The 12394-nt window shown below is 50.5% G+C and overlaps 1 protein-coding gene across 1 annotated transcript in view; it reads left to right on the forward strand.

Annotated features, from left to right (window-relative positions):
• CHD8 (chromodomain helicase DNA binding protein 8) overlaps positions 1–11838 on the forward strand; it is an 86978-nt gene extending 75140 nt beyond the window's left edge. Inside the window, exons 34-37 of the mRNA XM_090130109.1 lie at positions 2714–2848; positions 4120–4247; positions 5107–5151; positions 11733–11838. Of these exons, the coding sequence (XP_089986235.1) occupies positions 2714–2848; positions 4120–4247; positions 5107–5151; positions 11733–11838 (414 nt within the window). The remainder of the gene's footprint in view (positions 1–2713; positions 2849–4119; positions 4248–5106; positions 5152–11732) is intronic.
• The last annotated feature ends 556 nt before the right edge of the window (positions 11839–12394 follow it).

The raw sequence follows: 12394 nt of genomic DNA on the forward strand, positions 1-12394 counted from the left end.
TTTGGAGTGCGCTGTCCCTTTAAATATGGGCGTCCCGTTAATTGGGGGGGGCTGCCTTTAATTGGGGGGGGGGTCCCTTTAAATATGGGGGGGTCTCTTTAATTGGGGGGGGGTCCCTTTAATTTCAGGCCTATTTTGCCCATTTGAAGTCAAATTTTGGGACCCCCCCCCCCTTTTCACCTGAGACCCATTTTGGAGGGCGCTGTCCCTTTAAATATGGGGGGGTCCCTTTAATTTCAGTCCCATTTCCCCCATTTGGAGTCAAATTTCGGGACCCCCCCTCAAATTTCGGGCCCCCCCCCAATTTTAGGACCCCCCCAATTTTGGGACCCCCCCCAAATTTTGGGCCCCCCCTCTTTTCATCTGAGACCCATTTTGGAGGGCGCTGTCCCTTTAAATACGGGGGGGTCCCTTTAATTTCAGTCCCATTTCCCCCATTAGGAGTCAAATTTCGGGACCCCCCCTCAAATTTCGCGACCCCCCCCAATTTTAGGACCCCCCCAATTTTGGGACCCCCCCAATTTTGGGAACCCCCCCCAAATTTTGAGCCCCCCCCTCTTTTCATCTGAGACCCATTTTGGAGTGCGCTGTCCCTTTAAATACAGGGGGGTCCCTTTAATTGGGGGCGGTCCCTTTAATTTCAGTCCCATTTCCCCCATTAGGAGTCAAATTTCGGGACCCCCCCCCAAATTTTGACCCCCCCCCCCCAATTTTGGCCCCCCCCCCATCAATTCGGGTTGGAAATCTCCTTAATTCCCCCCATTATTAATCCATTAATACCATTATTTTTTGGGGGGGGGGCTTCAAACCCCCCCCCCCCAATTAAATTCCGCCCCCCCCTCATTAATTAACCCCCCCCCTCCCCAATTCCTTATTAATTTATTTTTGGGGGGGGGGGGGGGCAATAAATCCTCCCCCATTCCCTCCCTCCGCAATTATTAGCCTATTAATAACGTTATTAATCCCCCCCCCTCATTAATTCCGCCCCCCCCCTCATTAATTAACTCCCCCCTCCCCGGTCCTATTAATTAACCCCCCCCCTCCCCAATTCCCCATTAATTTATTTTTTGGGGGGGCAATAATTCCTTCCCCATTCCCTCCCCGCCCCAATTATTAGCCTATTAATAACGTTATTAATGCCCCCCCATCATTAATTCCGCCCCCCCCCCCTATTAATTAACCCCCCCTCTTCCCCCCGTATTAATTAACCCCCCCCTCCCCAATTCCCCATTAATTTATTTTTGGGGGGGGGGCAATAATTCCTCCCCCATTCCCTCCCCCCCCGCCCCAATTATTAGCCTATTAATAACGTTATTAATCCCCCCCCTCATTAATTCCGCCCCCCCCTCCCCCCCCCTATTAATTAACCCCCCCCCCTCCCCAATTCCCCATTAATTATTTCATTTTTTTTGGGGGTGGGGGCAATAATTCCTCCCCTGTTCCCCCCCTGCCCCAATTATTAGCCTATTAATAACGTTATTAATACCCCCCTCATTAATTCCGCCCCCCCCCCTACCCTGTCCTATTAATTAACCCCCCCCTCCCCAATTCCCCATTAATTTATTTTGGGGGGGGGGCAATAATTCCTCCCCCATTCCCTCCCTCCCCAATTATTAGCCTATTAATAACGTTATTAATCCCCCCCCTCATTAATTCCGCCCCCCCCCGCCAATTCCGCCCCCCCCCCTATTAATTAACCCCCCCCCTCCCCAATTCCCCATTAATTATTTCATTTTTTTGGGGGGGGGGGCAATAATTCCTCCCCCATTCCCCCCCTGCCCCAATTATTAGCCTATTAATAACGTTATTAATCCCCCCCCCCTTATTAATTCTGCCCCCCCCCTCATTAATTAACCCCCCCCCTCCCCTCTCCCATTAACCCCCCCCCTCCCCAATTCCCCATTAATTATTTTTTGGGGGGGGGGCAATAATTCCTCCCCCATTCCCTCCACCCCGCCCCAATTATTAGCCTATTAATAACGTTATTAATCCCCCCCCTCATTAATTCTGCCCCCCCCCTCATTAATTAACCCCCCCCCTCCCCTCCCCTATTAATTAACCCCCCCCCTCCCCTCCCCTATTAATTAACCCCCCCCCCCCCAATTCCCCATTAATTTATTTTGGGGGGGGGGCAATAATTCCTCCCCCATTCCCTCCCTCCCCAATTATTAGCCTATTAATAACGTTATTAATCCCCCCCCTCATTAATTCCGCCCCCCCCCCCGCCAATTCCGCCCCCCCCCCTATTAATTAACCCCCCCCCCTCCCCAATTCCCCATTAATTTATTTTTGGGGGGGGGGGCAATAATTCCTTCCCCATTCCCTCCCCGCCCCAATTATTAGCCTATTAATAACGTTATTAATCCCCCCCCCCCTCATTAATTCCGCCCCCCCCCCTCCTCCCCCCATTAACCCCCCCCTCCGCAATTCCCCATTAATTTTTTGGGGGGGGGGGCAATAATTCCTCCCCCATTCCCCCCCTGCCCCAATTATTAGCCTATTAATAACGTTATTAATCCCCCCCCCCTTATTAATTCCGCCCCCCCCCTCTCCCCCCCTATTAATTAACCCCCCCCTCCCCAATTCCCCATTAATTTATTTTGGGGGGGGGGGGGGGGCAATAATTCCTCCCCCATTCCCCCCCACCCCAATTATTAGCCTATTAATAACGTTATTAATCCCCCCCCCCCCTCATTAATTCCGCCCCCCCCAGGAAGAAGGATTGAAGCTGACGTTCCAGAAGCACCGCCTGGGGGGGCCCCCCCACCCCCCCCCCAACGGAAGCCTTCGGGACCCCCCCCCAAATTCGGGACCCCCCCCCAAGAAAAGCAGCAAGAAATTGGTGGAGGTGAGTGGAAATTGGGGGGGGGGGGCGATTAATTTAGGCCCCTAATTAACTAATTTGCCCCCCCTTCCCCCCCCCTTCCCCAATTAATTGTTGTGTTGTCCCCCCCCCCCCCAAATATTAGGGGCCCCCCCCTATTAATTTTGCCCCATTAATTAATAGAACACGCCATTAATATGAGGAACCTCCCCCAGTTAATATTAGGACCCCCCCCATTAATTATTAGGACCCCCTATTAATTATTAGGTTCCCTCATTAATTATTAGGACCCCTATTATTCCCCCCCCCTCCATTAATATTCAGGACCCCCCCCATTAATTATTAGGACCCCATTAATTATTAGGACCCCCTCCTTTCATTATTCCCCCCTATTAATTCCCACCCCCCCACTAATTATTAGGACCCCCCATTAATTATTAGGACCCCCCTATTAATTATTAGGACCCCCACTCATTAATTATTAGGCCCCCCCATTAATTATTAGGACCCCTGTTAATTCTCCCCCACCCCTTCATTAATATTAGCCCCCCCCCATTAATTATTAGGACCCCCCTATTAATTATTAGGCCCCCCCATTAATTATTAGGACCCCTATTAATTGTTCCCTCCCCCCCATTAATATTTAGGATCCCCCTCCCATTAATTATTAAGACCCCATTAATTATTAGGGACCCCCTCCTTTCATTATTCCCCCCTATTAATTCCCACCCCCTTAATTATTAGGACCCCTCCCTTTAATTATGCCTTAATTAATACCTCCTAATTAATCCCCAATTAATCCCCCCCCCCCCAATTAATCCCCCTCCCCATCTATCCCCCCCCTCTTTAATTAACGCCTATTAATCAATACCCTATTAATCAACGCCCAATTAATCAGCACCCAATTAATCAACACCCAATTAATCAACAGTCTATTAATGAACATCTTATTAATTAATCCTCCCCCATTAATTTCAGGCTCCTATTCCCCCCCCCCCCCATTAATTCCCCCCCATTAACCCCCCCAATCTGAATCCCTTCCTCCTTCTAATTAACGCCTATTAATCACCACCCTATCAATCAATATCTTATTAATCACCACCCTATTAATTACCCCCCCCTTCATTAATTTCATGCTTCCACCCCCCCTCCTTGTCCCCCCCCCCTCCATTAATCCCCCCCCCATTAACCCCCCCCCCCAACCCAAAACCCCAAACCCCCTCCCCCCTTCCTAATTAACCCCTATTAATACCCTCTTAACGAATATCTAATTAATTAATTCCCCCCCCCTCCAGCTGGAGCTGCGCTGCCTGGAAGGTCTGGGTTGTGGGGGGGCCCCAATGGACCCCGGGGGGGGGGCAGGAGACCCCAACCCCCCCCCCCCCCCCCCCCCGACTTCAACGCCGAGCGCCGCTTCCTTCCGGTAAGCCCCTAATTTGCATAATTAATATTAAGACCCCCCCCCCCTTAATTAGTCTTGGCACCCCCCCCTGATTAATTGTGATCCCTTCCGCCGCCCCCCCATGATTAATATTAGGACCCCCCCCCCTCATTAGTTTTGCCCCCCCCGTCTCCCATTAATTGTTGCCTTCTATGTTGTGTCCCCCCCCCCCCTAATTAATATTAGGAGCCCCCAATTAATATTTGAACCCCCCCCCCCCCAATTAATTATGACCCCTTCTGTCCCCCCCCCCCAATTAATATTAAGACCCCCCCCCAATTAATTATGGACCCCCCCCCAATTAATTATGACCCCTTGTTCCCCCCCCCAATTAATATTAGGCCCCCCCCAATTAATTTTGGGACCCCCCCCTTTAATTAATTATGACCCCTTATGTCCCCCCCCCCAATTAATATTAAGACCCCCCCCAATTAATTATGGGACCCCCACTAATTATGGACCCACCCCCCCCCAATTAATTATGACCCCTTCTTTCCCCCCCCCCCAATTAATATTAGGACCCCCCCCAATTAATTATGACCCCTTATGCCCCCCCCAATTAATTTTGGGACCCCCCAATTAATCATGACCCCTTATGCCCCTACCTTAATTAATATTAGCCCCCCCCCCCCAATTAATTACAGCACCCCCCCATTAATTAAGCCCCCTTATCCCCCCCCTAATTAACCCCCCATTAACCTCCCCCTCTTTCCTCCAACAATCAACGCTAATTAAAAAATCATCCTAATAATTAACAATTCAGCCCCCTTAATGATCCCCCATACGATTAATTACCCCCCCATTAATTAATTTTTCTGCCCCCCCCCCCCCCCCCCAAAAGTTATTGGATGAGCGCCGGGAGCCGCACAAATGGCAGCGCAAAAAGGTGGGGGGGGGGGCAAAGATTGGGGGGAAAAAGGGCAAAAATGGGCAAAAATGGGCAAAAATGGGGATGGGGGGGGGGAGGGGGGGAAAATGTCGATTTTTGGGGTTTTGGTGGGGGAATTTGGGGGGAAATGGGGAAATTTTGGGTTTTTTTGGGGGGGAAGGGGGGGAAATGTCGAATTCTTGAGGTTTTGAGGGGGGGCAAAGATTGGGGGGAAAAAGGGCAAAAATGGGCAAAAACGGGCAAAAATGGGGAAAAATGGGGAGTGGGGGGTGGAGGGGGGGGAAAATGTCGATTTTTGGGGTTTTGGGGGGGGGAATTTGGGGGGAAATGGGGAAATTTTGGGGTTTTTTTGGGGGGAAGGGGGGGGAAAGGTCGAATTTTGGGGGTTTTGGGGGGGGCAAAGATTGGGGGGAAAAAGGGCAAAAATGGGGAAAAATGGGGATTGGGGGGGGGAGGGGGGGAAAATGTCGATTTTTGGGGTTTTAGGGGGGGGAATTTGGGGGGAAATGTGGAAATTTTGGGTTTTTTTTGGGGGGGGAAGGGGGAAATTGGGGGGTTTTGGGGGGGGAAAATGGGGAATTTTGGGGCAAAATTGGGGAAAAATGGGGAAAAATGGGGATTGGAGGGGGGAGGGGGGGGAAAATGTCGATTTTTGGGGTTTTGGGGGGGGGAAATTGGGGGGAAATGGGGAAATTTTGGGTTTTTTTGGGGGGGAAGGGGGGGGAAATGTCGAATTTTTGGGGTTTTGAGGGGGAAAAAATGGGGGAAATTTGGGCAAAAATGGGGAAAAATGGGGAAAAATGGGGATTGGGGGGAGGAGGGGGGGGAAATGTCGATTTTTGGGGTTTTGGGGGGGGGAATTTGGGGGGAAATGGGGAAATTTTGGGGTTTTTTTGGGGGGGGAAGGGGAAAATTTGGGGCTTTTGGGGGGGGGTAAAGATTGGGGGGAAAAAGTGTAAAAATGGGGAAAAATGGGCAAAAATGGGGATTGGAGGGGGGAGGGGGGGAAAATGTCGATTTTTGGGGTTTTGGGGGGGGGAATTTGGGGGGAAATGGGGAAATTTTGGGGTTTTTTGGGGGGAAGGGGGGGGAAATGTCGAATTTTTGGGGTTTTGGGGGGGAAATTGGGGGAAAATTTGGGGGAAATTTGGGCAAAAATGGGGAAAAATGGGGATTGGCGGCGGGAGGAGGGGGGAAAATGTCGATTTTTGGGGTTTTGGGGGGGGAATTTGGGGGGAAATGGGGAAATTTTGGGGTTTTTTTGGGGGGAAGGGGGGGAAATGTCAAATTTTTGGGGTTTTGGGGGGGGAAATTTGGGCAAAAATGGGCAAAAATGGGGATTGGGGGGGAAAATGTTGATTTTTGGGGTTTTGGGGGGGGAATTTGGGGGGAAATGGGGAAATTTTGGGGTTTTTTGGGGGGAAGGGGGGGGAATGTTGAATTTTTGGGATTTTGAGGGGGAAAAATTGGGGGAAATTTGGGCAAAAATGGGAAAAAATGGGGATTGGGGGGGGGAGGGGGGGGAAATGTCGATTTTTGGGGTTTTGAGGGGGAAATTTGGGGGGAAATGGGGAAATTTTGGGGTTTTTTGGGGGGAAGGGGGGGAAATGTTGAATTTTTGGGGTTTTGAGGGGGAAAAATTGGGGGAAATTTGGGGAAAAATGGGCAAAAATGGGGAAAAATGGGGATTGGGAGGGGGAAAATGTTGATTTTTGGGGTTTTGGGGGGGGAATTTGGGGGGAAATGGGGAAATTTTGGGGTTTTTTGGGGGGAAGGGGGGGGAAAGGTCGAATTTTTGGGGTTTTGAGGGGGAAAAATTGGGGGAAATTTGGGGCAAAAATGGGCAAAAATGGGGAAAAATGGGGATTGGGAGGGGGAAAATGTTGATTTTTGGGGTTTTGGGGGGGGAATTTGGGGGGAAATGGGGAAATTTTGGGGTTTTTTGGGGGAAGGGGGGGAAATGTCGAATTTTTGGGGTTTTGGGGGGGGAAATTGGGGGAAAATGGGGAAATTTGGGGCAAAAATGGGCAAAAATGGGGAAAAATGGGGATTGGGGGGGGGAGGGGGGGAAATGTCGATTTTTGGGGTTTTGGGGGGGAATTTGGGGGGAAATGGGGAAATTTTGGGGTTTTTTTGCGGGGGAAGGGGGAAATTTGGGGGTTTTGAGGGGGAAATTGGGGGAAAAATTGGGGGAATTTGGGGCAAAAATGGGGAAAAATGGGCAAAAATGGGGATTGGGGGGGGAGGGTCGATTTTTGGGGTTTTGGGGGGGGGAATTTGGGGGGAAATGTGGAAATTTTGGGTTTTTTTGGGGGGGAAGGGGGGGGAAATGTCGAATTTTTGGGGTTTTGGGGGGGGAAATTGGGGGAAAAATTGGGGGAATTTGGGGAAAAATGGGGAAAAATGGGCAAAAGTGGGGATTGGGGGGGGGAGGGGGAAATGTCGAATTTTTGGGGTTTTGGGGGGGGGAATTTGGGGGGAAATGGGGTATTTTTGGGGTTTTTTGGGGGGGAAGGGGAAATTTGGGGGTTTTGAGGGGGGAAATTGGGGGAAAATTTGGGGGAAATTTGGGGCAAAAATGGGGAAAAATGGGCAAAAATGGGGATTGGGGGGGAGGGGGGGGGAAAATGTCGATTTTTGGGGTTTTGAGGGGGGAATTTGGGGGGAAATGGGGAAATTTTGGGGTTTTTTTGGGGGGAAGGGGGGGAAAGGTCGAATTTTTGGGGTTTTGGGGGGGGCAAAGATTGGGGGGAAAAAGGGCAAAAATGGGCAAAAATGGGGATTGGGGGGGGGAGGGGGGGGAAATGTCGATTTTTGGGGTTTTGGGGGGGAATTTGGGGGGAAATGTGGAAATTTTGGGGGGAAGGGGGAAATTTGGGGGTTTTGAGGGGGAAATTGGGGGAAAAATTTGGGGAAATTTGGGCAAAAATGGGGAAAAATGGGCAAAAATGGGGATAGGGGGGGGAGGGGGGGGAAATGTCGATTTTTGGGGTTTTGGGGGGGGAATTTGGGGGGAAATGGGGAAATTTTGGGGTTTTTTTTGGGGGGAAGGCGGGGGAATGTTGAATTTTTGGGTTTTTGAGGGGGAAAAATTGGGGGAAAATGGGGAAATTTGGGCAAAAATGGGGAAAAATGGGAATTGGGGGGGGAGGGGGGGAAATGTCGATTTTTGGGGTTTTGAGGGGGGAATTTGGGGGGAAATGGGGAAATTTTGGGGTTTTTTGGGGGGGAAGGGGGAAATTTGGGGGTTTTGAGGGGGAAATTGGGGGAAAATTTGGATTAAATTGGGGGGAAATTTGGGCAAAAATGGGGAAAAATGGGCAAAAATGGGGATTGGGGGGGGAGGGGGGGAAATGTCGATTTTTGAGGTTTTGGGGGGGAATTTGGGGGGAAATGGGGAAATTTTGGGGTTTGTTGGGGGGGAAGGGGGGGAAATGTCGAATTTTTGGGGTTTTGAGGGGGAAAAATTGGGGCAAAATTGGGGAAAAATGGGCAAAAATGGGGATTGGGGGGGGGAGGGGGGGAAAATGTCGATTTTTGGGGTTTTGGGGGGGAATTTGGGGGGAAATGGGGAAATTTTGGGGTTTTTTGGGGTGGAAGGGGGGGGTAATGTCGAATTCTTGAGGTTTTGAGGGGGGGCAAAGATTGGGGGGAAAAAGGGCAAAAATGGGCAAAAACGGGCAAAAATGGGGAAAAATGGGGATTGGGGGGGAGGGGGGGGGAAAATGTCGATTTTTGGGGTTTTGGGGGGGGGAATTTGGGGGGAAATGGGGAAATTTTGGGTTTTTTTGGGGGGAAGCGGGGGGAAATGTTGAATTTTTGGGGTTTTGAGGGGGGAAATTGGGGGAAATTTGGGCAAAAATGGGGAAAAATGGGGAAAAATGGGGATTGGGGGGGGGAGGGTCGATTTTTGGGGTTTTGGGGGGGGGAATTTGGGGGGAAATGTGGAAATGCTGGGTTTTTTTGGGGGGGAAGGGGGGGAAATGTCGAATTTTTGGGGTTTTGGGGGGGGAAATTGGGGGAAAATTTGGGGGAATTTGGGGAAAAATGGGCAAAAATGGGCAAAAGTGGGGATTTGGGGGGGGGAGGGTCGATTTTTGGGGTTTTGAGGGGGGGAATTTGGGGGGAAATGGGGAAATCTTGGGTTTTTTTGGGGGGGAAGGGGGGGAAATGTCGAATTTTTGGGGTTTTGGGGGGGAAATTGGGGGAAAAATTGGGGGAATTTGGGGCAAAAATGGGGAAAAATGGGCAAAAATGGGGATTGGGGCGGGGAGAGTTGGGGAAAATGTCGATTTTTGGGGTTTTGGGGGGGAATTTGGGGGGAAATGGGGAAATTTTGGGGTTTTTTGGGGGGGAAGGGGGGGAATGGTGAATTTTTGGGGTTTTGAGGGGGAAAAATTGGGGGAAATTTGGGCAAAAATGGGCAAAAATGGGGAAAAATGGGGATTGGGGGGGGAAAATGTTGATTTTTGGGGTTTCGGGGGGGGAATTTGGGGGGAAATGGGGAAATTTTGGGTTTTTTTTGGGGGGAAGGGGGGGAAATGTCGAATTTTTGGGGTTTTGAGGGGGGAAATTGGGGGAAAATTTGGGGCAAAAATGGGGAAAAATGGGCAAAAATGGGGATTGGGGGGGGAGGGGGGGGAAATGTCGATTTTTGGGGTTTTAGGGGGGGGAATTTGGGGGGAAATGGGGAAATTTTGGGGTTTTTTTGGGGGGAAGGGGGGGAAATGTCGAATTTTTGGGGTTTTGAGGGGGGAAATTGGGGAAATTTGGGGGAAATTTGAGGAAAAATGGGGAAAAATGGGGATTGGGGGGGGGAGGGGGGGGAAATGTCGATTTTTGGGGTTTTGGGGGGGAATTTGGGGGGAAATGGGGAAATTTGGGGTTTTTTTGGGGGAGAAGGGGGGGAAATGTCGAATTTTTGGGGTTTTGAGGGGGGAAATTGGGGGAAAATGGGGAAATTGGGGCAAAATTGGGGAAAAATGGGCAAAAATGGGGATTGGGGGGAGGGGGGGAAAATGTCGATTTTTGGGGTTTTGGGGGGGGAATTTGGGGGGAAATGGGGAAATCTTGGGGTTTTTTTGCAGGGGAAGGGGGAAATTTGGGGGTTTTGAGAGGGGAAATTGGGGAAAAATTTGGGGGAATTTGGGGAAAAATGGGGAAAAATGGGCAAAAGTGGGGATTGGGGGGGGTATTGGGGGGGAAGGTCGATTTTTGGGGTTTTGGGGGGGAATTTGGGGGGAAAATGGGGAAATTTGGGGCAAAATTGGGGAAAAATGGGCAAAAATGGGGATTGGGGGGGGGAGGGGGGAAAATGTCGATTTTTGGGGTTTTGGGGGGGGAATTTGGGGGGAAATGGGGAAATCTTGGGGTTTTTTTGCAGGGGAAGGGGGAAATTTGGGGGTTTTGAGAGGGGAAATTGGGGAAAAATTTGGGGGAATTTGGGGAAAAATGGGCAAAAATGGGCAAAAGTGGGGATTGGGGGGGGTATTGGGGGGGAAGGTCGATTTTTGGGGTTTTGGGGGGGAATTTGGGGGGAAAATGGGGAAATTTGGGGCAAAATTGGGGAAAAATGGGCAAAAATGGGGATTGGGGGGGGAGGGGGGGAAGATGTCGATTTTTGGGGTTTTGGGCGGGGAATTTGGGGGGAAATGGGGAAATTTTGGGGTTTTTTTGGGGGTGAAGGAGGAAATTTGGGGTTTTGAGGGGGAAATTGGGGGAAAATTTGGATTAAATTTGGGGGAAATTTGGGCAAAAATGGGGAAAAATGGGGATTTTGGGGGGGGATGGGGGGGAAATGTCGATTTTTGGGGTTTTGGGGGGGGGAATTTGGGGGGAAATGGGGAAATTTTGGGTTTTTTTGTGGGAGAAGGGGGGGGAATGTCGAATTTTTGTGGTTTTGAGGGGGGGGAAATTTGGGGGAAAATGGGGAAATTTGGGCAAAAATGGGCAAAAATGGGGATTGGGGGGGAAGGGGGGGGGGAAATGTCGATTTTTGGGGTTTTGAGGGGGGAATTTGGGGGGAAATGGGGAAATTTTGGGGTTTTTTTGGGGGGAAGGGGGGAAAGGTCGAATTTTTGGGGTTTTGGGGGGGGCAAAGATTGGGGGGAAAAAGGGCAAAAATGGGCAAAAATGGGGATTGGGGGGGGGAGGGGGGGGGAAAATGTCGATTTTTGGGGTTTTGGGGGGGGAATTTGGGGGGAAATGTGGAAATTTTGGGGTTTTTTGGGGGGAAGGGGGAAATTTGGGGGTTTTGAGGGGGAAATTGGGGGAAAAATTGGGGGAAATTTGGGCAAAAATGGGGAAAAATGGGCAAAAGTGGGGATTGGGGGGGGTATTGGGGGGGGAAGGTCGATTTTTGGGGTTATGGGGGGGGAAATGGGGAAATTTTGGAGTTTTTTGGTGGGAGTAAGGGGGAAAATGGGGGGATTTTGGGGGGAAATTGGGGGAAATGGGGAAATTTGGGTTTTTTGGGGGGGTTTGGGTGGAAGGGGGGGGGGGTAAATGTCGATTTTTGGTCTTTTTGGGTGTGATTTAAAAGAAAAAAAAAACCCTTTTTTTTTTCTCTTCCTTCACAGAGCTTCCTGCCGACCCCCCCCCCCCCCCACCTCCGCGTCCCCCCCCCGACTGCCGCCTCCCCACCCCCACCCCCACCCGCCACCCATTGGACCCCACCTCCCTTAAATTTAGGTGGGGGGGGGGGTGGTCCCCAAAAACCCATTGTGGGTGGGGGTGGGGGGGGGTTGGGGGGGGGTTGGGGGGGGTCCCAAACCTGAACCGTTCTCCTCTTCCATGATTGAGAAGCGCCCCCCCCCCCCCCCCCCCAAAAACGGTGGGGAAAAAAAAAACAAAACAAAAAACCAACAAAAAATGATGGATTTCAGTGCCCCCCCCCCCCCCCCCAAAATTTTAATCTTAAAAAAAAATATTTTAGTGGGGGAGGGGGGGGGGAAGGAGCCCCCTCCCCCCCCCCTTTTCTTTCTCTTAACCCCCCCCCCAATTTTAATTTTTTTTTTTTTTTTTTTGTTAATTTTCAGTCTGGGAATTGTGTGTGTTTTGGTGGGGGGGGGGGGAAATTGGGGTGGGGGGGGGTAAAAAAAATAAAATAAAATAAATGGGGGGGGGTGCAGGATTTTTTTTTTGGGGGGGGGGGGCAGCGGTATTTATATAAATATGTAAAATGTGTCATAATTTTTTTTTTTTTTCTGGAGGGGGGATGAAAAAAAAGGATTTTTTTTTC

Source organism: Phasianus colchicus, chromosome 39 (assembly GCF_987193195.1).
Source record: "Phasianus colchicus chromosome 39, bPhaCol1.hap1.1, whole genome shotgun sequence".
NCBI classification, from domain to species: domain Eukaryota; kingdom Metazoa; phylum Chordata; class Aves; order Galliformes; family Phasianidae; genus Phasianus; species Phasianus colchicus.